This window comes from Aspergillus costaricaensis, assembly GCF_003184835.1.
Source record: "Aspergillus costaricaensis CBS 115574 unplaced genomic scaffold BO79scaffold_1, whole genome shotgun sequence".
In the NCBI taxonomy this organism is placed as follows: Eukaryota; Fungi; Ascomycota; class Eurotiomycetes; order Eurotiales; family Aspergillaceae; genus Aspergillus; species Aspergillus costaricensis.
In genome coordinates this window covers 1,682,117-1,706,287 of record NW_020291801.1, presented here as the reverse complement: position 1 = coordinate 1,706,287, position 24,171 = coordinate 1,682,117, and the positions used below count along the sequence as shown (strand labels likewise).

General features: G+C 47.7%; 7 protein-coding genes across 7 annotated transcripts; 3 read left to right on the top strand and 4 right to left on the bottom strand.

Annotated features, from left to right (window-relative positions):
- Window positions 1-658: 658 nt before the first annotated feature.
- Window positions 659-1,638, bottom strand: BO79DRAFT_261767 (uncharacterized protein; the record flags this gene model as incomplete). Its single annotated transcript, XM_025686529.1, has 3 exons — window positions 1,046-1,638; window positions 864-986; window positions 659-797 (listed from the first exon to the last, which is right to left on the bottom strand). The coding sequence occupies exons 1-3, from the start codon at window positions 1,516-1,518 to the stop codon at window positions 659-661; spliced, it is 735 nt and encodes a 244-aa protein (XP_025545429.1). The 5' UTR covers window positions 1,519-1,638.
- Window positions 1,639-4,754: 3,116 nt separating this feature from the next.
- On the top strand, window positions 4,755-5,027 carry BO79DRAFT_133428 (uncharacterized protein; the record flags this gene model as incomplete). Its single annotated transcript, XM_025677990.1, has 1 exon — window positions 4,755-5,027. One exon carries the CDS (start codon window positions 4,755-4,757, stop codon window positions 5,025-5,027), a length of 273 nt encoding a protein of 90 aa, XP_025545428.1.
- A 2,285-nt stretch (window positions 5,028-7,312) lies between these two features.
- BO79DRAFT_4116 (putative cytokinesis regulator (Byr4)) lies at window positions 7,313-10,604 on the bottom strand. The gene is made up of 2 exons (XM_025689212.1): window positions 8,045-10,604; window positions 7,313-7,997 (listed from the first exon to the last, which is right to left on the bottom strand). The coding sequence occupies exons 1-2, from the start codon at window positions 10,428-10,430 to the stop codon at window positions 7,417-7,419; spliced, it is 2,967 nt and encodes a 988-aa protein (XP_025545427.1). The 5' UTR covers window positions 10,431-10,604; the 3' UTR covers window positions 7,313-7,416.
- A 1,095-nt stretch (window positions 10,605-11,699) lies between these two features.
- BO79DRAFT_135056 (uncharacterized protein) lies at window positions 11,700-13,019 on the top strand (the record flags this gene model as incomplete). The annotated part of the gene is made up of 5 exons (XM_025678043.1): window positions 11,700-11,859; window positions 11,934-12,095; window positions 12,220-12,507; window positions 12,568-12,830; window positions 12,963-13,019. The coding sequence occupies 5 exons, from the start codon at window positions 11,700-11,702 to the stop codon at window positions 13,017-13,019; spliced, it is 930 nt and encodes a 309-aa protein (XP_025545426.1).
- Window positions 13,020-13,063: 44 nt separating this feature from the next.
- Window positions 13,064-16,022, bottom strand: BO79DRAFT_283858 (putative NADH-ubiquinone oxidoreductase, subunit G). Its single transcript, XM_025688190.1, has 7 exons — window positions 15,793-16,022; window positions 15,710-15,733; window positions 15,603-15,654; window positions 15,534-15,548; window positions 15,459-15,481; window positions 13,519-15,400; window positions 13,064-13,457 (listed from the first exon to the last, which is right to left on the bottom strand). Exons 1-7 carry the CDS (start codon window positions 15,905-15,907, stop codon window positions 13,355-13,357), a joined length of 2,214 nt encoding a protein of 737 aa, XP_025545425.1. The 5' UTR covers window positions 15,908-16,022; the 3' UTR covers window positions 13,064-13,354.
- Window positions 16,023-16,878: 856 nt separating this feature from the next.
- BO79DRAFT_283857 (putative ER to Golgi transport protein (Sly41)) lies at window positions 16,879-18,918 on the bottom strand. The gene is made up of 3 exons (XM_025688189.1): window positions 18,743-18,918; window positions 18,268-18,682; window positions 16,879-18,211 (listed from the first exon to the last, which is right to left on the bottom strand). Exons 2-3 carry the CDS (start codon window positions 18,655-18,657, stop codon window positions 16,946-16,948), a joined length of 1,656 nt encoding a protein of 551 aa, XP_025545424.1. The 5' UTR covers window positions 18,658-18,682; window positions 18,743-18,918; the 3' UTR covers window positions 16,879-16,945.
- Window positions 18,919-20,948: 2,030 nt separating this feature from the next.
- On the top strand, window positions 20,949-23,758 carry BO79DRAFT_223644 (Pumilio-family RNA binding repeat-containing protein; the record flags this gene model as incomplete). Its single annotated transcript, XM_025683616.1, has 6 exons — window positions 20,949-21,065; window positions 21,142-21,252; window positions 21,302-22,441; window positions 22,493-23,119; window positions 23,293-23,572; window positions 23,628-23,758. The coding sequence occupies 6 exons, from the start codon at window positions 20,949-20,951 to the stop codon at window positions 23,756-23,758; spliced, it is 2,406 nt and encodes an 801-aa protein (XP_025545423.1).
- Window positions 23,759-24,171: the final 413 nt, after the last annotated feature.

Here is a 24,171-nt window from a genome sequence, read left to right as displayed (position 1 = left end):
ATGAAACGAATCTAGGGTGCCTGGGAGTGTACCTGGCAGATGGCCCATCGTTCCCCCATTGAAGGATCGTACATGACCTGCACTGATGGCCTGCCTCTCCTGTAGAGATCGTTGGCTGTCTAGCCAAGTGCCATGGCTGCTAAGTTGGGTAAAGTAGTCCGACTGCGGTCTCTCCAGGACAAGCTGTCCATTCAAGGTTGAATCACGTCTTGACATAGGCGGTGATGGTAGCTTTGGTGAACGGGATAGTACCTCTAGGCGAGGTGAGCTTCTCCTTGAACTAGGAGGTGTCAAGCGCGGGCCTCCTCGACGCACTTGGCAGGTCGGACATATCTTGACAAAGCGTGAGATAAGCTCCTTTGGAACCCTGGACTAATGATTAACTTGGGACTTGCTGAGGCTGAGTAGAGAGAATGAGCAAGAAGAGAGAATGCAGGGGGAAGAGAAGATCTCAAAGTGTGTGTGATAGGAGTAAAGAGGAAAAGATGCGGTTTCTCTGATCTCACCAGGATCGAGAATTGAGTTGGGGATGCGAGCTTACCATGAATAGATTTGTCTAACTCGAGCTGATGTTTTGTCTCTGCCTCCGTGTTGGCATTGTTGATGTGCTCTAGTGAGTATTTTGAAAAGTTTCTCTCGAATAGCCACTGGTTTTCCCTCATGGCAAATCATTTTCGTGCACTTGAAAATCACACTCAAGGTTAGCACCCAAGGTCCTAAATAGTTTGGATTGTAGACGAACATCTGATGTGCCGGTGCCGACTGTTTGGAGCTTGAACATTTTCTTTACCCAGAATCTAGATTAACATAAACTTTAGCCTCAAGTGAAGTGAGTCTATATCGCTTGCAATGGGGCGAATTACCGGAATTGGGCTGATTCCACAGCCGTGTCTTTGGGGTCCATCAGTACAGTCTTGATGTTCCGTGCTCTTTTGGCGTGGATTAAAGCCTTATCCTGCTTTTTGACGGAAAGGTCGTCGACATAGCTGTCAAATATTTGAGCATGCATATAACGTGAGTCAAAAGTAAACGGGGTTCATCCTACCTTTTCATCAACTGATCAAACTCCCTTACATTAGGAAAGCCGTCCAGTGGAGGGATGACTGGCTCTGATAGCATAGAACTTTCATTCTGCGAATCCTGGCTTTCAATATCTGCTTCGCTGAATGCATCACGAAGCGGGAGAAACCCTGGTGACTGGAGGTAACGTGACTGTGGCATATACTGGATATGATGCTGAAGAGGTACATGATCTGGAGTTGACGGGACCGAATGGCCCGGTGACTGATGTGGTGACAGATGGTGCGTGCTGGATGTGATGCCAGAATGACTATAGGGTGAACCAAAATGTGACGCATAAGTACTGAATGGTTGCTGCTGGAAAGGATACGATCCTGTATCATTTACCCCAAAGTCGTGACTGTCCCCGTGACTGTATGGAACAGGTAAGGCAAGCTGGTGGTTCACGATGTAGCTATCAGAGCCATCGTGATTGTTGCGCCTTGGGTAACCACTCATGCTGAACAGGTCTGCCAAAAGCCCAGAGAGACACTTATAATTCCTTTAGATGGGAAAAGAATCTTGGATTGCAGTTACACTCGGAGAAGGACCGTATGACTGGGCTCCTAATGGAGTCGTCTTGGGAAGTGAAGCAGTCTTTCTGCGTTCGCTACCCTTGCAATCGTATGGAGCCCAACGTGAGAGACCAGATAAAGGAATCTTGTTGCTCCGAATTAGGGTTAAGGGAACAGGGAGGACTAATCAAGACAGAGAGGGAAGATGCTCGGGAAGTTCGATAGCCTGGCAGACTACTGTGACCTGACAATTGTAGGAAAGTAGGGCCAAATATGTCAAGCAAAAGTGGGTACAAAGTGGCAGTTAAAAGGTGAAGCAGACAGAGCTTTGACCAGACCCTCCAGGAAGCCTCAGTACGGTCCGTATAGGATGTGCTGGTACGATATGTACAAGACCAAGGCAAAATATTTGACAGGGGTGCAAGGTTAACCATTCTGCAATCTTGCCGCAACTAAGAAAGACCAAATAATCCTTGAACTTTGTAGATTGCTTCTTTCTCCAGGCATGTGTACTCTGCATATGCACAGAGGGCGGCCAGGATAGAGGAAGCGAGCTGCAGAATGAAATATAAATGTAAGGGAGCATGGGAGAAAACGGTAATGGGGTATTTTGGATTCATCCACGAGAACAGCCCCACTGCAAGATCATGGTAGGAGAAGATTCGATAAGAGGGAATGAGAAGGAAAGCAGTGGCTAACAGCTGTGGAACCGACAGGGATCAGGCATCATAACGCAAAGGTGAGGGGTATGGAAAGGGAAAAAAGAAATTTGGAAAAAGAGATTTTCGAGCCAAAAAAAAAAGACGGAAAATATGAGACACAAAGCGATCAAAGAAAAAGAAAAGGAACGCTGGAATATCAGTTGGGTAAATGACAATATTATTCACGAATTGTATCTAGGCAACAGAAGAGAGAAGATGCATATCTATTGATGTCCGAGGTAATTGAGAGGCATGGCCAGGTTGCGCAGAATGCAAAATATATGAGTTAATTGATGACTGAAATGAAAAGAAACAGAAACAGAAACAGAATAAGAGTGAGTGAAAATAATTCAAGTAATGATGATAGCTACAAACCGGCAGATACCAGAAACGTGAGATCGTTTGCCTCTCTTTGAGTATACTGTTCGGCAGATTGAACAGGCTTATATCTGCGTCAGACAAGGCGTCGGTTTGATGTCAGCATAAGATCAGCATAAGTAGAGCTCCAGAGTTCGAACAGGGATATCTTGCCCGTAGCTGGAGACCTTAATCTAAGTGAAAAACAATGTGCCCCCCGTTAGTGCTGCTTCCATTCCATACACGATCCTGGCCTCAAATGATGAGCTACCGTATGATGGAGACAGAAGCTTTACAGTTGCCAGCCATATTACAGCTAATGGAGCAGTTGGAACAACTCCTGCAGTACGCAACCACATGTAGGACGAAAATGGATGTACAGATGCTGCATCTGGTTTATGGAGGCAAGGAATTGAATGGTATCTCAGTGATCGACACCTGGTTTCATGTGCAAATATAACTGATGCATTGCCGAACCATCATGATAGAAGACGTCACCGATGTCCAAAGTAGACATGGCCATGAGGTAGGTAGAGAATATCGCAGAGTGGCTGTGCTGGTCCTTCTCAGTGTTAGGCCGCAAATCACTTGTCTAGGCTAATTGGCTGCCTTCCAGATACCTCTCTGAATTGTCGCGGATAATGAGGACAACGTCATCACTAACATCGTCGCCGCTGGCGCCGCCAGCATCGTCGCCATCATCGGCACTCGATTGGGTGACACTTGGCAATTCTTGAAACCATTTTGCTGTTTCTTCGTCTTGCGAAGTCTCCTTTGCTTTTTCTTGTTGAGTAACCGCCAGATACGAGGGTAGGTAGATACCTGGGTAAGTGCCTACCCCCTTGTAGGCGTGTTAATGTATGTATGAGCTGGCGACTAACTGCTTAACACCGAAACCCCTTTTGAAACATGATACGCCGAATGGGCGATGCCCAGATTTCGGGCGCTTATAAGTAAAACAATGTAGGTATGCAGGAGCCTGACTAACTGGAGAACAGCACCTCTATACATTATTCGTACACAGGTTGTTTCTAAGAAACTGATTGCCAGAAGCTGAATAATAGCAAAGGCAGGCAGGAGAAAAAAAGAAAAAAAAAAAGCGGGACTGGAAGAGACAACAAACTAGCACCAAAGCTCCAAAGAAGAGGCGAATGTGTTTGGGGCTTGCAATAACCACGATTGTCGTTCAAACTTCAGTTCACCGGTGGCCAATGGGTGTATAACTGGTGACCGTGGCTAGGTCCAAGCTGGGACACATACCTAACTACTTTTGGAAACTTGTGGACAAACCAAAATGAACTGATGTAGGTCGCCTACCTGCAAATACTATCTCAGTAGGGACTATCTTAGCGGGGAGGTAAAAGTACAGAAAAATAAATGAAAAAGGAAAAAGAGGAGGGAGGATAAACAGAAAACCGTTGGAGGCAGGTGAATAGGCAGGTATCAGCGCTGTCTAACACACAGAAGAGTGTACTGTGATCACCATGCCGTTGAAGAGAGAAGCCCGATCAGAAGAAGTCGGTGCATGGCGTCAATCAAACATGTCTACTAGTAGTAGTCACATGAGCAGGATCGTTAATTCCATCCATTAACCCTATTCAGGTGTGCTGCAAGCCAAACCAAACATGATGCTGAATTCATCAGAAGCATAGAGCAAGCACTACCAGTCAGAGATCCGATTTTTCCCTAGATACAGATACATACTTTCTCTAATCAATACCAGCCCGGCCTGACTCGGCATCACCATGCGAAAGGAAGTACTGAGGACGGAACCAGGAGTAGGTTTGTTATCGCCACAAGGTCAATACCCCCTGAAGGTAAGCAAGATAGGTGAGAACTGTCCTTTACACTACACCATGTAGCTCGTATTATGTACGCGTCTCCTCTATCTACCCCCAATGCAAGTATCCAGACTTGACAGCATGAAATTCTGTCTTCACTCAGTTTGAAATTCGATAATTTGTGTGACCCTTTCGGGTGTCGACATTGTATATGATATTCTGTTCTTTTGGTTGAGAATTCTAGACTAGTGAGGGTTGCATTTCCTTCCCCCTTCTCCTCAAGAAATGGATGCTTAGCCTTTGCGAGCGTTCCATCCGTCTGCTAACCATGCCTAGCACCAATGGCCATTGTGCAGGGAGCAGACCCGCTTCAGTCATTGCTCCTTGTCCTTACCCAGTCTTTAATCAAATGCCTACTTGAACCGGGGTTACTCGTTGTCTTACGATGGCGCAAACAAGCAGGGATATACCCTGAAGCCTGTACCCATGAAGCTTACATACAGCCTGTAGACGCCGCCACTGAACTTATAACTGCCTTAGCCCCATGTACATACAGTAAGAGGTCAGAATACGCTAGTTCGAGAAAGTTAGTAGCTGACTGCTTCCAGATTTGAATATATGTACGCTTACTACTACTGGGTAATCCCGGCTTTCTGGGGGATTAAACGGCATGCGAAGGCTACATATGGTATTAGGCACGGGCCCAGTACATGGAACTGTATGTGAAGTCAGGCCAAAAGATAATACTTTGGCTTGGAGAGGTATTATTCACATAGTGGTACTTAGATGCTGCTGCCAACCATTTTTCCTTAATTTCATTTCCTGATCTGCTGTGTAGCAACTTCCTGAATAGGCAATACCTTTTGAGAGAATTGGTTCTTATATGTGTGTTGTGATTTACATGATGTTATTGATCCATACACAGAGACTAAAGACCATCCACGTTCTATAACTACTGAACTGAGAGTGAGAATATCGCTACTAGTCATCACCATGGCCTTTATTACTGTGGTTCAAGTGATCATATTTCCTGCTGAAAAACCACATTAGCCCTGTTTCGCTTCTTTAGCCCGCTTTACACTCAAGTGGACAGCCTTTTACTATCTGCTTCGCCTTGTATCGATGAAAGTGAACAAGCTCCCTTCCCTCTGCCTTCCGTACCCTGATGGCAGTTTGGAGTCTCTCATGCTGACTCAAAGTACCTGAATTGTCAGCAAAGGAGCATCCTCTTCACGAATAATATGCGTCTTGGCTTCTACGGTGCGTTGGTATACATGGCTCAGAGCCTGCAAGTCATCTCACTGTCTCAGGAGAGGACCAAAAGCTGCACAGTCGAAGAGAGAGGGCTGGAAATTTACCCATGCAAAATCTCCAATGATCCGTTGGTATTCCGAACTGGGAAAATTGACGACGCAATTAATTATGAGTATTAGGATGGGTATTCTGGCACATTCACTCCCCCGGTGGAAGAAATTTTCTGGGGAACAGCACTCCAGTCTCAGGCTGGACGGTGGCGTATTGAACTCAGACTACGATACCTTATCTATTAGTTGCCCCCATAGATCTACTAAGTAAAGCAACATTGAAAACCTGATCGTTCCCTTGTTTGCCTGGGTTGCGAAAAGTCGATACTGAATGCTGTTCATGTGGACGACACAGGACCTAGGAACTAAGACCATATCCTCCAAGTCACAGAAGTTGATGACGCAGAATTCTTGCTAAATACGACGTCTTTCTATGCCGGGTCTTGTCCACGTAGATCTATGCGTCGCTGGCTAGGCTGATGGATGATCATCTGGGTCTCTTACCATCTATGCAGGGGTGTGCGCTGCTAGATGCACGGTATGTCTGCTCACTGCCTGCAAAGGGTCAGTAACGCTGGGAAGCAGTAACCGACCCCACCAATAAAGCAGTAGCTGTTTTCGGACAAAATCTGACAACTCGAATCTCATGATCTTGCAGGTTGTGTTATTGCTGGCTTAGGGCAAGCGCTACTTACTACATACGAACAATCCGGAACTCCCGGGGATGCGGGGGGCCCTGGGGCCGAAGAGCCTTTGTATCATGATTGAGATGTCAGGCCCATCGGAAAGGGAAGCTTATGATCTAGTAAGAAATGTAGATTAGTTCCCGACGCGAGGGGGAAATCTTACCAGGTAGTAGCTGTGATCGCAACTGGTACGTCTTGGTCGAGGCTGGATTCTAGGGCTGTGCTACAAATTCTAGTTAGGAGCTCCGGACAAGTATGCAGCCCTGAGGGTTTGGGATAATGATCTTTGCTCAATTCACAACATGGAAAATGGTGTAGTGCAGAAGAGTTGGATTTCGTGAACATGCGGAATGAATTGCTCCAAGAAAGAGAGTCTCTCTGTCTGCCTCACTTTGCCCAGCCCTAACACGCCAAGCAGAAAGCCCAGCCCACGTACCTAGTAGGTATTGTAAAGTATTTATTAACAGCCATGCTGACCACAACCACAATTACGGAACCGCAAATATATCTCTCGGTGGATGTGGCAAGCATATGATACTACTGACCTCGACAATTCAAATCTTACAGAAAAGCGAGGCGTTACCATGATCATGGAGTCTAGACTTTATGTGTTTGTTCTACAAGATCCTAGGACCAAGCACCCCGGGCAGTAGCTGACTGCTTTCGAATTAAGGATTCATTCCTGGATTCCTCCTATCATTTACAGTTGGGTTCACATAAAAATGATCAGTTATTATACATCCCTGAAAAAGTCATCTGTCCATCAATGGCGTGGTAATAAGTTACATAAAACAATCGGTTCGTAAAAAGCAAAGCAAATCGCACCTCTTTAAGTCATAGTCTCGTAGAATAATCATGAGTCTTCCCATTTCATCACCACTTGCCATCGAAAGCTGGCAGCAGGGTTGGATTGCATAGGCCAATAGGAGCTGCTTCAATGCAACAGCAGTGGCCTTTTACCACTTCATAGTGCCTTAGCCCCCCTGTTCTTGGAAGCGCCACTCGCGACCGAGTCATGTGCGGTCAAGGTGCTGTGTGCTGAGCGTGCTATTATTGAATCTCACCAGATCCCGAATAGCCCATCTCCAACCGTCCCCGAACCTCCCACGATCATGAGTGGTCCATTTATCGACCTTGCGCCTCCACTTCTCTTCTTCCGCACGCTGGCGCCTGATGAACTCCGGGCCCACGTCAAACTCTTCCGTTATGGGCCATTCGTCCGATGAATCTTCGTAGCTGCGGTCATCAATGCTGGCCGCGAGACCGAACTCATCATAGGCGCCCGAAATTCGTCCCCCCGCGGTATTGGACGGCTCTTTTAGGTCGTCTAGACCTGCAAAGACATCGTCTTCGTCTTGAATAGCAACCAGCCCATCCTTCCCCGGCTGTAATGGCGCCAACTTGAGCCAGCACATACGTTGTGGATCAAACACCATTCCACCGACGACCTGCACATTCTTCATCGCGCCTATATTCGTGATTAGAGCAGGGGTCGGCTTTGGTGACTTGGGGGACATAGTGTCAAAGTCTTGGACTATATTTTCATTGCCTTCCCAGCAAAAGGAACTAGGGTTATAACGCATGCCATTAAGAGCTAAGGGTGTCAGCACATTCCCCATCATTTACCGAAGCTGAACTTACATTTGGGCTCTTGCACACCCGTACCCATGGGTTTGATCAGTTGTGGTTTGGAGACAGGCACTGGCGCAGCTTTGCTTTTCCTGCTCCGGATAGTTGCCGAGTTCGAAGGCACCCGCGACACATTCGCGGGCTTCCAATTCATTCCAAGAGGAGCAAGCGGGTGATTGTCGCGGTTCTTTGGCGTATTCGTTAACGATGCAATGCGCTGTTCTCTTGCGTTCCTCGAAGCGTTCGTGTCCCGTGCGAATCTTGGCGTGACACTGTTTAGCCTGATTGTAGCGCTTGGGGTGGCTTGTTCGATTGTGGCATCTGCCTTTGCTGTATTAGACTGGCCGTGGTTTAATTTACTTCTAAGTGTCCTCGGAACACCTCGCCCCGAAGGATGCTTCACGAATTTTCTCTCTGCTGAAGAAGATGTGGGCAGGTCGTCAAATAGTGCCAATTCAGAACCATCACCAAAATTACGCCGTCGAGTAGGTCGCGTAAGTGTTCTTTTGCTTGCAGCAACCAATGCCTCCGGACTAGACTCATTGAGAGTCTTACCCATAGTATCATGGCGAGTAGATCGCGGCAGTCGGGTTCCATGTCCTTGGGGATTTGATGCATCATTGGGACTATCTGAACTGGACCGACGATTGTATCGAGAACTTTTGACACTGGCATGATGCGACTGCTTATCCGAGGCACCGGCAGGAAGAAATGGTGCCTGAGGTTTACGAGCGAAAGTCTTCGTATCACTTCCTATCCGGTCAACAGGAGTTTTCGGTCGGGTGGCGTAGTATTTAGGCACGTCCGAACCATCTTGTAGTGTAGGCAGACTTTGAATATTTGAGATAGTCTGATGTGTATTTCGTAATGTTGGCATTGAGCGCTTGGTCCTCAGTAGTTGCCTTCCCGAAGTTATACGTTCACTAGCAAAGCTATCATTCGATACACCAGCGCCTATGAGCCGTCGACTAGGGGTTGACGGTATTTGAGATGTGGAAGACCCAGGAAGGCTGGAGACGGAAGACTGTGACGAATGACCCCCAGCCCGGCGTTGTGATGACCGAAATCTTGACAGAGGAGCACCGCTCTCCGACACAGTCTCGAGATGGGTTGAATGAGGACGGTCGTGTCCTGAAAGGCGAGGAATTCGAGTCTTTGGGGAAACCGCCGTGTTCGTGAACGTGATTGTAGTTGTTGAGTGCCGCGCAGGACTTTTGGGAATTTCCGTTTTGCACTTGACGTTGGGGTTTATCGACAGCCTGCGAGGATTGAATACTTCTCCATTGTTGACTTCAAGGCCCGAGAAGAAGTCGTCAGTAAGGACTGGCGTTTGATTAACTGAACGCCGTTCCAACCGTACGTCATCGCTGGGCGATTCTTTCCGCTTCCTTAAGGACGCTTCAAAATCAAGCGGGCCTTCTGGGATGACGAGGCCATCAAGGCCTTCATCTTCACTCTCAACCGTGAGACAGCTCGATGAACTTGGGCTGACAACGGAAACGGAAGAGCTTGGAATTGATGGCTGATCCCTTGCGGTACCCCCGAACCGGACTCCAATACTGCCTTCTGACCAATCTACGTCGATATCATCGGGAGTAGGACCGGCTGTTTCCACGGCTGTCTTTCTAGGGGAGAGCCGGAGCAGGATGTCATCCGCCGGTAACTCGAAATCATCTTCGAGATTGTCAGTGGAATCCTGGCCTCTCTCTGGAGTCGGACTGTCGATACGCGTTGCTCTGTCTGGCGACCGAGGCTTGGCAACCCTAATCGTAGGAACGTCTTGAGTGTCGACGAGCTCGCCCTCTTGCGGTGAAATAGAAGTTATAGCAAGAGCTGACTGAAGGCGTGTCGAGACCTCGCTATCCCAAAAACCCGGGGCGGAGGTTTTGGTCGGACTTGGGGCAGCGGAATTGATTTGCCGAAGAGACTCAGGAAAACACATATTTAGCGAACGCTTTAACTCAAGGGTGCCGTCGGGACCTGGAAATTCGACGTCATCTGACCAGTCGTCGACTATATCCTTCTTCTGCTTTCTGTGTCCAAGGCGCTTGATGGTGCCTCCAATGAGGGCCGATCGAGGGACGTTCATAGGCAAAGGGATCCCGGCGTTTTTGGCAGAAGCGATAGCTTCTTCGGTGATGATTTCGTCATTGTCCAACAGCTGAACCTGCCAATCCTCGTCCCCTCCTGCGTTGGAATCAATATCGGAACGTCCTGAGCGACGCGATGAAATCGAATCTCGGTGGCCCGACCGGCGCACTGACGATGTCGTCACAGATGTAGCTGTCGACGCGGCTCGTAGCTGGATATCCTCGTAGCATTGTAGATCATCGTCATCGTCCCAACACTCGATCGTTTCTTCCTCACTGTGGCGGACCTCGAGAGTGAAGGGAGCCATGTTCTCGCACTAAACTGATGTATGCTCATATAGGAGATCAAAGATCTTCGGGGCTCTAAGTAGCAGATGGAAAGCACACGAGCGCTGAGATTCGGCTGCCAAGGGAAAGCAAAGTCATTCCGTGCTTGGTGAGACAGGTCAGATTGAATATGCGTCAATTACTCGGATCGGATGGGCGACGTATGATCGTGCATTGGCAATTAAACAAGAGCAATAGCGTTAGAGGGCGTGAGGGGGAAGCCTGACGGTGTTCCAAAAAGGGGAAACTGGACTGAAGCCGCTATCTATGTGAGTGGCAGGTTGCCTATGCTGAGGCCAAGCAGGTAGGGTCGCATGTAATTCTCAAAATCAACAGAAAACAAACAGAATGATCAACGTGAGGCCAGAATGTGTGCTCCGATATTCGCTCAAGAGTTGGCGCGTGGTGTCAGAAGGGGAAGGGAACAGAAGTGAGGAACGCAACCTGGGAAATACGGACAAGGGAAAAGCCTGGGATGGATGTAACGCCGAAACCAGAGCGCGACGGCACCAAATGGTGATCATCGACGAATAATCACGGAGCCAGCTATCAAGCCTCGTTTGTATGACAAAAATGATGAAGCTGAGGCCATGGGAACGAAAGTACGGCAAGAAAAAAGGGCGGAGGGGCTTGGCTGAGACCGACGGCAATGTCGACGAGAACTACTAACTGACTACTACATACATTCATCTTGGATCAAATACGGCTTTCATTTCACCGTTTTCTTCCCCTCCTATTGGGTATTGCTACGTCGCCCTGGTTGGCCGCGTAAATGGGTAATAAGGTGCTATACCCACCCAGCATTCGCTAGTCCCTTTATTAGCACTGCATAGGTCATAGCTAGGCTCTTGCTAGTTGACTGTCTGTTGCTGGGATACTCACACTGATGATCCACACAGTCGGCCGATCGCAGCAATTGAACGGAGTTCCAGTACCGCAGTTTCACCGAGCACTAGATACTTCGTACTGCTTCACACCACTGCAGGTACCAGGTCTAGCTCAGGATCAAGTCATCTGTCGTCGCAATTTTGAATGGTAGTCTTACCACTTTGCTGAAGTTACACAATAAAATACAAGTTCCATACATGGGTGCTTGCGGCTACCAAAGTCTATCTATAGTTACAGCTTGTCCAGGCAACACTCCTTCCTCTCCTAGGCAGCCTAGACAGATCCCAATTTCGTCTTCATATAAAATAGGATGCAATACTTTTCATACTGCATCAAGTCCTGGTAGTAAAAGTCACAGCAATATGTCTACGTCCGAACACGCGTCACCTCCTCGGGTTCTACGTGTCCCCAGGTCTGATGAACCCGACAGTTATGTGCTGCTCCACGTCGCGCGCACCAATACGGCTGCACTCGACTTGAATCTCACTGCAACGGAAGGAGAATTTCCGTATAATGGGGTCGGTATGGGGTGTCCATAATACTGTCCCTTTTGTCTGTTCTTTTTGCAAATATTGTGATATACTAAGTCAGAATAGTGCGACAGGCTCGTGCGCAGACTCATCGTTCAAAGAGTTACCAGGGAACCGATGAGGACTGGGTTCTTATCCTACTGCGTGCCTTGGGTCAGCTAGAGATCAATACAGATAATTCAGATCTGCTATCTGGTATTGAATTATCAGCTAGCATCAAGGGACAGGGTAGGCAGGGTAATCAACTGGTCATCACTATTCGCCGGAGGGTCCAAACTATAACTGTATTTCCAACCACCAAAAAGTATCAGATGTGGTGCTGATGATGCACAGCAAAGACTCGGTTCTATAGCGTTAAAACAGGATGATGAACAAGCTATCCAGCTCTTTGACTGGTCTGCCGTCGCCGTTGCCAGAGCTGATATGCTTGAGCAGCAGTTATTAAACTTGCAACGGCACTATCACGAAGCCGACAGCACTATCGAGCAGCTCAATAAGCAAATTGAAGAATTCATCTCTGCAAAACGCCGCCATGAGGAACAGCTTATGACGAACTTTACGCAAGTTCTAAATCAGAAAAAGCTCAAAATTCGCAATCAACAACGCTTGTTGGCTTCGGCGAAAATTGATGTGGACGATGGTAAGGTCACATGTTCGAGTCGACTCAACAATAGCTGATCCTGGGATTATAAAAATATAGCTGGCAAACATCAGGCTGTCTCATCAAAAGTCGGGGCCCGTGTCGGGAGCAAGAAGCATGCGAAACGTCCTATTGTGGAAACGAGCGATGACGATGCTGAAAGCGATAATGGCTCGGAGAGCTTGGATCAGACCAAGCCTCAAACCAGCCCAGGAAGAATCTCAGATACGGACGACGAACCGAATTCTACTCCCCAGCCATTGGAGGATGTAGATAATACTACTGATGAAGATTCACCCACAACGTCCGGCATCGACCAGGGGGTAAGTGAACAGAATAAAACGGAAGAAGCCTACCATCCATCTAGGATGCAAAAACAGTCACCGCCACCCCGCAGGGAACTTCCATTCACCAGAGGGTCAGGATCAAGGAAAGACACAGTACAAGGTCTACAGCATCAACAAGACAATGCCGAAGAAACCGCAGGCGAGACAGATGATGATGAGCTATGAAGGCATAGCAGAGGGAATATTAGTGCATCAATCAATGTGTACCCATTCCATTAATAATCCACATTCTGTAGTTTCTGTGACTTGATCTAACCAATCTTTCCATGAAATGGACTTCGTCAAGCCTCTCAAGCTTATTTTGAACTTATATACAATATCACCACTAGTGACGCATCCTCTCCTATCTCAGGAAACTTCACTGTAAGGAGAAACCAATAGCAGTACGCATTACTGGGAGGAATGAACAAAGGAAAAAAAATGATGTTTAGGTGTTACAACGACAACGCCTAGACCTATAATAAGGATAAACCGGGTGATCAGAACTACAAGTGGTAATCTTAGCCATACAAAGCCTGGGGCGACATCTCTCCAGCAGCCATGAAGTTAGTTTCGGGGTTACCCGTAGCCTTGGCTGCTGAGCAGCGGGCCATCGTAGGTGAGCTATAACATGGTCAGAGATGCTTCCTCACAGAAAACGTTTAAGGGTATTACTTCTACATACCTTCGAGAGATGGAGTCAGTGAAGTAGAAGTCTTCAATAACACGCTTGAAGGGCGCTCCAGTTGGCTGTGTGCCCTTGTTCTGATCAACCAACTGAATCTTGCTAAGGGAGCCCACGGAGGTGGACTCAACGACATCATATCGACGCATCACAGGGCTGATCTCTTCCATGCGATCGCGGAGAGCTTCGATATCATCGTAAGGCAGTGGAACGTTGAGGAACTCGCTGGTGGCGCGAATAATCTTCCAGTCGTCACGAGCCGCACCAGGCAACGAAGTCGCTGCCCGGGTAACTTGAACACGGCCCTCAGTGTTGATGTAGGTGCCAGACTTCTCAGTGTAGGCTGCGCCAGGCAAGACAACATCAGCAAGTTGGGCACCTCGGTCACCATGGTGTCCTTGGTAGACAACGAACGCATCGCTTGGAATTTCACTCGTAGTGACCTCATCAGCACCCAGCAGCCAAACCATCTTAGGCTTGGTCTGGGAGATTTCGGGAGACGGTGTGGTAAAGCCAACCTCGAAGGCTGCAGCACGAGACGCCGCACGCTGGAGGACGTTGTAGCCTTGCCATTCAGGGGTGTTGAAGTTGTTGCCATGCTTCTCAACAAAGCTGCCGACTGTTTCGAAAATCGCCTTCGCGTCTTGATGTTCAGCCGCAGCACTACCAACGATGATCATTGGACGTTTAGCAGAAGCGAGCTTCTCTCCAAACTGTCCCGAAAGGGCAGCCTTAAGAGCGTTGACATCGGATCCAAGATGCTCGAATTCGAAAGTGCTATCGAATGATTCTCCGACAAGACCAATCTCTAGGTCAGAGCGCAGGTATTGCTTACGGATACGTGCGTTGAGGACAGAGGCCTCATGACGAGGGTTCGTAGCAACGAGAAGGATAGCATCAGCCTCTTCGATTCCGTAGACCTTGGAGTTGAAAAGGTAGTTCGAACGAACGTCAACACCGTGGGCAACAGGCGAGCTGCCACCCGGCTGGTCCAGAGCGAGGTTATCGGAGCCAAGCTTGTTAGCCAAGTCTTTCATGGCAACAAGCGACTCGGCATCCACAAGATGTCCTGCAATAGCCTTGAACTCGTTCTCTTTCAGCTGCAAGTTTTGCTGGGCGGAGGAGATCTCGCTCAGGGCCTGCTCCCAAGTAGCCGGAACGAACTTGCCCTCTCGACGAATCAGGGGTGTTGTAAGTCGCTGAGTCTTCAGACCGTCACACGCGAACCGAGATTTGTCGTTGATCCATTCCTCGTTAATGTCGTCGTTGAGTCTGGGAATTACACGCATGACTTCCATGCCTCGGCTATCGATCCGGATGTTCGAGCCCAAAGCGTCATGCACGTCAATGGATTCTGTATGTTTCAATTCCCAAGGACGAGCACGGAAAGCATAGGGCTTCGAGGTGAGAGCACCAACAGGGCAAAGATCAATGACGTTGCCTGAAAGTTCCGAATCAAGGTTCTTCTCCAAATAAGTACCGATTTGCATGTCGTTTCCTCTGCCAGTGGTTCCCAGTTCGGGGGCACCGGCAACATCGTTCATAAACCGAACACACCGAGTGCAATGAATGCATCTGTTCATAGACGTCTTGACAAGGGGCCCAATGTTCTTGTCCTCAACCGCGCGCTTGCCACCAACTTCATGGAAACGCCCACGGTCGGCGCCGTACCTCATTGACTGGTCTTGCAGATCACACTCGCCTCCCTGATCACAAACCGGACAATCAAGAGGGTGGTTGGCCAAAAGAAATTCCATAACACCCTCCCTAGCTTTGTGTACAAGTGGTGAATTCGTCTTAACATTCATGCCCGGCTGCACAGGCCAAGCACATGATGCCACAGGTTTAGGCGCCCGTTCGACCTCGACTAGACACATACGGCCTATAAAGAAAAACAATCAGTGACCTCTTCAATAACCCGGTGACAAACATAGACATACAGTTTCCTGCAATCAAAAGCTTCCTGTGGTTCGATTAGTACTCAAAACAATGATATTCGGTAATTTGGACCATACTCATGATAGCAGTATCTGTCAATTGTTGTTAGCTATCCTCTACAGTAGTAATAGTTTAGGTCAATATACCTGGGAACCGTGGCGCCTGCCTTCTCGCAAGCCTGAATGAGAGCGGAGCCAGCTTTAAGCCATGTAAGCAAGATGCTGAGAAGCCATATATTGAGACACGAATTCACCTTCGACTGAAACTTTCTTCCCATCTAAATAGAGAGAGAGGTTAGCAAAGCTACGTAGGTTCAGCAAGAAGCATATAGCTTACCAATTGTGAGTTCAACCTCAGCGGAGCGAGGGATTGTCGTCGCGAAAGTCCTGGGGTAGTTGACCTTGGGAACCCGGACGAGCCGGGCGGCCGCACGAGATAACTGCGGCCGCATACTGTGAATAGAAACAAATGTGAGAGGATAAGAGTAGACTTGAGCAGCGAGCGCAATGGACGTTATCTGAAGGCGCCGGTGGAAGTCTACAGTGCTGGGAGATTCTTGATGGGAGGTGCACTTTTGGCTTGGTTCGGATTCTGCCAGCCATGAGCCGGGGCGTCACTCGCAAATTGCCGCCTGCGGATTGGTTCGGCTATTCGGAGGATTATTTAGTCCGCACTACTCCCTTTTCTTTCTTAATAAGCCCTTCCGACGCTATTTCCTTCCTCTTTTCTCTTTCTCTCCATAACTCATTCACGGGCATGATTTATTGTAGGTGGCAGGGTTCTTCATTTCCCTTCCTCCTCTGCAACATGACCCAAGAGGAAGATGCACTGAGCTGGAGCTCCTTAGGGTTTTTCATCAAGGAACACCTGATGAGGGTATAGTTCTTTATCGACAGTCGCTACATCTATTGCCGTATTCAGTCAAGATAATTGAAGAATAACAAATGCACCAATATCCAAGTCAACCTATTCTGCTGCGTAGTGGATGATGTATCGGTACTTTCCGGGTCTGTTCTTCGCAAGCTTCTATTTTCTTGTTCCCGGTAAAACATGTGGTGAGGAGCCGACAAGTGCAGCTTGATATTGAAGTTCTACCGTGAATGCCCATACATTAAGAAGCCCGATCTTGTAAGCTGAGTGTTGCAATAGTAATTGCCACCCAACCGACTCGATCAATTCATTATAACATGTATGAGTCGCTTGACACTTTCCCTGGGTATCGACATGCATGTATACCATTATTCCGGCATTATAGCCCGACGTTCCCACCATGAGGCCGATATATGCGAGCTGGAAAAAAAAAAAAAAAAATCAAAAATATGTTCCTAGGCATGTACTGCCTCAGACAACTCAAAGAAGACATTGGCTACAATAACAATACTAGGCCACTAAAGACCATGGTAATATGCTACATTCGAATCTCATAATATAACTAGACAGCGGATATTATAGAACAAAGACTGAGTATGACAACTAAGACAGGGGAGAACTAGGAATCATTCGGCTTCCAAGTGGTCTCTTGCTTTGTGCCTGGAGGTAGCCACACCCGGGAGCTACTGCCTCCTCTGGGACGGATACGGCCCTGGTCATCATCATCTCTCTTAGGCGTACTTGTGGTATGTGAGGCAGGGCCATCTGGTGAGTGATAGTGAGAGACCTTGTTTGCCGAGGCGCCATAGCCATTTGAGTCCCATGCTTTGCCTGCCGTCTGGACATTCAGGGGAAGAATGGTTTCCCTTGTGCGAAAATGGTCAGCATTTGCTCTCTGATCCGCTAGGTCATCATGGCTATTGCGATCATAGAGGTAGAGTCCAATAAAGGTAAGAGCGATTCCAAAGCCTTGAACGGATGTCGTCGAGCTTCCAAACCAAATGATCGCAACGACAATCACGAAAACTCTTTTCACCAAAGATGCGACGGAGTAAGAAACTGGTGATATCATAGATAAGAGGACAAACGCCAGTATATTCTGTGCGAAGTGCGACACCCCGTTGAATACGAATTCGAGGAAGAGAGCGCCATGATCCAGCGAGCCTCTATTTCCCGACAACGAGACGGCGCCATCCTGTATGATATCGGAGATCAAAGGATATCCTTCACTTATGAACCAGATAGGTAGTGTGAGAATGAAGGCTAATCCAGAGCAATAGTAAAGCAAGTTCAGCTTATCCAGTTTTCGCCGGCTGGACGGTTCTGCCTCTGACTCTGCACGAGACGCTTCATTGAACAGCTTCTTCGAGAATATGTTCTGCGAGACGAAGACCAATGCAGCTACTAACGCACATAGTATGCCGAAGAAGTTTGTCGAAAAGCCTGTGGAGCAAGCGAGCATCACTCCCAAAGTCAATGGGACAAGAGAAAGATATGTTGCTTTGGCATATCGAATTCGGAAGAAGACCCGATACGCCAAGACTGTGAAAAGAGGTGAGAGTCCCTTGATTGTGTGGACGAGTGAGACGGGAATCTGAGAGGTAGCCATAGAGCTAAGTATATGGCCAGCTAACTGGAACACTGCCAAAGGCAAAGCTGTCAGGACAACATCACGGGACGGGGGACGGATCCCGTTCCTGAGGGCCGGTATGCTATCTTTCAGCCAGGGTAGCACTGTTGCCAAATAGGTCAAGACCAAGCACCAGAATGCTACGAAGGCGAATTGTACGATCGTAAGCGTTATTGGTTTCGGAAGGGCATTTAAGATGGACTTCGATGAGGTATTCGTCAGGGCGGAGGTCATGTACCATATGAGGCAGAGAACCTAACCCGGGTAAGCAACAGGGTAGGAAACAATCCATGAAAGTCCAATGATCTTACTATGAGCTTGTATGATACCGGGGCTTTAAGGGCCTCGGCCAACTCTTGTGCATTGGCGCTAACACTGCCATTGCGTGTTCTAATTGTGCTAATCGCCTCGCTGATACTTTTCCTTGATCTTCTTTTCGAATTCAATGTAGGATGCCTGTTATCCCGTGGAAATTGTGCTTGCTTCCGTGGCTCCCAGCGATCTGTCGCCGCATATCTAATCGAATTGGAATGCGATTCTCTTGGCTCGGTCGTAGTCTCTGGTACTTCATCAATGAATGGCGGGAACTTGTCTATTGGACTGGTCATTTGTTGCGAGGTGGTTGACGTCGCCGGTACTTGAAGGTCTGGCAGTCGTACAGAAGAGCGTCTCCCAGTGCCGGTCACAGTCGTTGTGGTCATGTCCTAATTTCTCAATTTCGACGACCTAGACAATCGCTCAGTCCTGTTAGCCGGTTCCAAGTATGTAAATGCAATGCAGCTTTACCATTTGAAGCCAATTCTTGTATGGCGATTGAGAACGACAGTTGAGCCCTCCAGTCGGCTTGAGCGGTAACAAGCAGATCGGCTTTTTGGGGCTCAATAATGGAAGCCGAACACGATGTTTTCGAGTTTGCGTGATTCAGGGTACGTCAGGATATTTAGGCGGGTAGTAGGTAGCAGCAGTACGTCGGCGCTGCAAGGTAACGTTTGCAGTTTTCTAGATGACGAATCCCTATGGACGAATTAACATTGAGTATTCGGAACACGCTGCTCGGGCGGGATGTTACATACACCTGTTTACTAAGGTTGTAACGGAGTAAGCAAGCCGGAACTTACTTGTACTGGTTTAGTAGGTCTCTCCGTCCGATAGAGATAAGACGGAATAGGCAGGGATCTCGTTACATAAACATGTATAGTTTACTAACTAGCGCCAATCTTTGCATAAATAATTGACTGTTGCTAATTAGTATGCCCTTATATTTCGGTAATCAGCCTCCCGAAGTAATCACAACCAGGCGGACTTCACTTTTCCCAACCATGGCAGACGCTGGAAAAATATGGGGAATGTCTTTTTGTTTTTCTTCTCTATCTGATCATCCTTCGAAACAACTGCCTCATCTTTGATCCCTTACTGCATTGCCTGACGCTGACGAATGTTATAATTAGTTACTAATCCTCTGGGATCTTATGGGAGATTGTAGTTCTGCGGACCTATACATCACTTCATTGCAGACAGTATCACAGGTCTTCATCTCGCCACTCAATGGAAAGAGCTGGGAAGAGGTAGGATCGTGGCCTTCGCAGGCTTTAACAAAGATGGTTTGTGCTGCCGGTGTCTTCAGGCTTCCGGCTACAAAGTTTCCTCGTGGACACCTGCGACTCTCTTATCTCTATTTCTTCTCATTGAATGATGGCTGCAGTATAACAGCTCGCTTAGAATGTTATGATAGATGAATAAGAGTTTGTTCCGTTTGAAGACATTTTGGTAGTTTCACACCATACCATATGTATTTTCCCCTCTCAGTTTCAATGCTCTGACTTGAAAGTTGAGTAGTATAGAGATAACATGTAATCACTCTATATCGATATACTTGTATATACATGGACAGTAAGTCTTTAGCTATTAGGGTCAATCTTGGTCAGCATGAGATATTCTAATTTCACCAACGCTCTATGCCGTCGATTGCCATGAATTTTGACAGATTCGGGAAGATCAAAACTATTACTACTAGAGCAACAGAGAATATAATTAATTTGAGCTGGACAGTAGATGATTTTCGATATTCAAGTTTGGTATGGATTGCGTAGCTTATTGGCTAAGTTTTACTCCCCAAAAATCTCAACACACATTCAAAGAGATATAATACAACATGAGATCACAGTGTGATGTTGTGAGAGGGTCTATCTTTCCTACTAGACACATTTTGGAGGTAGAAGGAGGTCTGGAACAGTTAATCTAGGCCTCCCCACTAGAGGGACAGCCGCTCAGTACACCCTTGTTCTTTCTTTTTCTCTGATCAACAAATTTCACCACTGCATATCTTGGGAATTCGCTGCTACTGTACACATGGACTGGAACCGTCACTGCAGATCATTCTTGCCTGTCATGGTCTAATGATACAAATTACCAAAGCAATCTTCAGCCGTAGTATTGTCCAGGAGCATAAACAAAGCGAAAAGCAGTTTCTTTAATTACTCTTAGCACTGTTTAGGTTAAGAAATAAGGGGAGTCACTGACTCGTAGCAAGATTATATTCTAACAACAGATGTTCTTCAGGAATAGAAGACAATTGCACCACAACGTGCCTCGGAGATGGATTCTCGAGCAGGGCTTCCAGCTCTCAATTTCATACTCTCTTGCTGACCCCCGCAATGGTGTCTTCATCGCTCTTTCCTTGATTGCAGATCCTTGACGCAGGCCTTGTAACGCGTTTGGTTCGAGATTCAGGCCTTGATTTCCCTGTCTTCAGATACTGCCATTTGCCTTCTGAATTGTCCCACAGTTAATTGAACGTACCTCCCCACTTACAGTCATTTGTTAGCTATCTCCTTCATATTCAGCCTTCAACTATTGTGGAGGATTTGGATTCCGTACAGCTCGCGCTATTTGCTCACCAGTGTGCTTTCGGCTATTTTCCTGTCAAACCCTGTGTTTATCGACCTTTGCAAACTGTGAATTCTGTGGCAGTGCTCTCAAGTGACTATCCAAAATGTCTTCACACTCCGATGCCCCCCTCAATCCGGAACGCACGCAGTGTGAGGAGGGTATCATTGACAGTGGCACGAGTGCTACGACACACGCAGTATATGTTGAACGTGAATCGTCAGTAAGTAACTGAATGAAGGCAACCTAGAGCAGCCACAGACTTGTTCTCCTCTAAATAGCTTACTACATTGTCCCAGGGCCTTAAGCATTTGAATGTTTCCACCAGCCCTTCAGATTGTACAGTCTCCTCCAAAGCTGGAGATTGCCAGATCTTTGGGGTTGACAAACATGACATCCCGTCGAACAAGGTCAGATACGCCAGAAACCTCAAGATATTCAAGGCACTCACAATCCTAGAAGCAGAAGCTAGATCATTCAAGCAATTTCAACTTCTGTGGGCACTCCGAGATGGAAAGACTTCTAGCAAAGCTCTCGCCCAAGCCGCAGTCGACAATCCCGAAGTATCCTGTAGATCAAGATTTCATTGCGGCTTTGCCAGACAAGCAGGATTTGCTTAGAACATCCAATCACACGTTTCCCAATCACAGAATTATTTCAGGAGACGAGTCAGGGCTAATCAAAACGTCAAGTATTCAGCGGTTTAGGGACGTCTCGCACTCGGTCGATGTTGGCAAAGCAGACAACGTATCGGTCGATATGTGCGAGGTACTACGTTTAAAGCAAGAATTGCTTGTCGCTAATTCTAAAATCGCCCTCCAGGAGCAGGAACTGGCCCAGACACGCGTGATTAAACATACCTTAGACCAGGCACTTGGGCCACCCTCTGAAACCGATTTCAATGGAGACATCACGGAACAAACGATAAGTAATCTCCAGAGCGCCCTTAATTCATCCAACCCGGCATATAGCCAGTTTCAAGATGGATGGAATGCCCAGGACGATTCGCAATCAGATATGTCTGATGCGCTTTCCGCGGGGGCTTACAATAGGTCTCGGGGATACTGGAATACTCCCACGCAGCAAGTGTGTAGTACGGCTCTCAGTGCCCCCATTATCGAAAGATCATATGGCGAGCCTATATCTTTGCCAAGTGCTACTTCACTTGGCGGAGATTCGAACCGGTTTTGGGGTAACTCAGGCACGAATACCAGTGTACCTGGACACGATGCTTTACGATCGAATCGTGTGTTTTCAGGGCCCTCCAGCGGGGGTTACACCCTCGACACCAAACTCCCGGAAGAACAGGTGAGGTTTCTCGAAGGACCCGGCCTTGGGCCTCGCCGTTCGATCACTCAAGCCAGCCGCAATGGACCTTATTTTCAGCCACAAAGCTCTGCTTGGAGTGCATTTACCCCTGGCTCTTCGGGCCCACATGGTCCTAGATCTCCTGTGAATAGATCCAATAACACCTACCAACATGTTGGTCTGTTTCCCATCCCTCAATACCATCAGCGGCCGGTTGGAACACCACTTTCACCCACGGCGACTGAGTTCACAGCTTCCAACCCTAGTGCAACACAATGGTCAACTTCTGTGGTGAGTAGGAGCTCGAATTGATTTGTTATAGTGCCACGCTTATGTTGCCAGGCGGGAGGAAACACCCATCAAACATACATCTCGCCCCTCGAGCCAATCAACTACCGACGGCTCCTCGACAGGAATGTCTCTTGTGATTGGAAATATATCGTTGACAAAATTGTTTGCAACAATGATCAACAAGCGTCAATATTTCTGCAGCAGAAGCTGAAGGTAGGGACCACAGAGCAGAAATATGATATCATAGAGGCCATAGTACACCAAGCCTATCCCCTGATGGTCAATCGGTTTGGCAACTTTCTAGTGCAACGATGCTTCGAACACGGGACTCCAGAGCAAGTCGTGTCAATCGCTAATGCGATCAAGGGAAACACGTTAAGCCTCAGTATGGATCCCTTTGGCTGCCACGTCATACAGAAAGCGTTTGATTGTGTTCCCGAAGAACACAAGGCAGTCATGGTCCACGAGCTTCTACGCAGAATTCCAGAAACTGTCATTCACCGGTATGCCTGCCATGTCTGGCAAAAACTCTTCGAATTACGTTGGAGTGGGGAGCCACCCCAGATAATGACCAAAGTCAACGAAGCACTGCGAGGGATGTGGCATGAAGTCGCCTTGGGTGAGACAGGGAGCTTGGTAGTCCAGAATATCTTCGAAAACTGCGTCGAGGATGAGAAGGTACTTTTTTTCTCATACGTCAATTCCTACCACGATCAATTCTATTCAAAAAACTGTGCCTCTCGTCTTGTCGTCCTCTCAACCATTGCAGCTCCCCAAAACCTGAAACCCTGACATATCCTAAATGGAAGTTCCATAATTTGTACGATGAAATATACTGACAAAGTTTCCAGCGTCCAGCGATCGAAGAAGTGCTAGCGAAAATTGATGTGCTTGCACACGGTCAATTCGGAAACTGGTGCATCCAGCATATCTGTGAGCATGGTGCTCCTCAGGATAAGAGTCGTGCAATAGAGCACATTATTCTTTGGTCTGTGGATTATAGCATGGACCAGTTCGCCTCCAAAATTGTAGAGAAATGTTTGAAGATAGGGGGTACCGAGTTTTTGGACCGCTACCTTGCTCGAGTTTGCACGGGACGAACTGACCGTCCTAGAATGCCTCTGATTGACAGTAAGTCTGAAAGTACCCTTCTCAGCTTGAACTGAAGGTTTCTGATAAAATATAGTTGCTGGGGACCAGTATGGAAACTACCTAATCCAATGGATCTTGATGAATGCTGCACCACATCAGCGTGAGCTGGTTGCCAGCCATATTCGGTACCGTCTTTCCCCTCACTATGACATTGCACAGGCCTAATCGAGTATCTACGAAGGAAACACATGGTATCTCTCCGGGGTTCCAAGTTTGGTTCACGTGTGGCCATGCTCTGCTGCAATCCCTCCCATGCAACTCGCCCAGGACCAGGTTCTGGGATGCCAATCAGTCGCTATGGTAATTTCAATGAGGACAGGTTCCCGATTGCCGGACAGCATGGAGGCCGTTTCAGCCGAGGGAACCAATGGAGTCCTAATTATCCACCATTTCGCTGAAGGATTTCGAGAGAGTACCTTTCCGTTTCGTCTTCTAGCCATATGCTTGTTTATTCACAAAAGGTATCGTTTTCAAGTCGACCCAGGTAGGCATCGAGCACCCCATATACCGGTATCCGGAATCTCGAAGCGTGTTTCGACAACGTGAGGTTGTCTAGCATATTTCTTCATACGCGCTAT

Bases quoted from the DNA above. Each gene is read 5' to 3' on its own strand.
- BO79DRAFT_4116 (XM_025689212.1), bottom strand. From the start codon at position 10,430: ATGGCTCCCTTCACTCTCGAGGTCCGCCACAGTGAGGAAGAAACGATC. The intron at 7,998-8,044 runs GTAAGTTCAGCT...TGACACCCTTAG, and splicing joins GGGTGTGCAAGAGCCCAAAT to CTCTTAATGGCATGCGTTAT.
- BO79DRAFT_283858 (XM_025688190.1), bottom strand. From the start codon at position 15,907: ATGCGGCCGCAGTTATCTCGTGCGGCCGCCCGGCTCGTCCGGGTTCCC. The intron at 15,655-15,709 runs GTGAATTCGTGT...CATGGCTTAAAG, and splicing joins GAAGAAAGTTTCAGTCGAAG to CTGGCTCCGCTCTCATTCAG. The intron at 13,458-13,518 runs GTATGTAGAAGT...ACCATGTTATAG, and splicing joins ACTGACTCCATCTCTCGAAG to CTCACCTACGATGGCCCGCT.
- BO79DRAFT_283857 (XM_025688189.1), bottom strand. From the start codon at position 18,657: ATGACCACAACGACTGTGACCGGCACTGGGAGACGCTCTTCTGTACGA. The intron at 18,212-18,267 runs GTAAGATCATTG...TACCCGGGTTAG, and splicing joins CGGTATCATACAAGCTCATA to GTTCTCTGCCTCATATGGTA.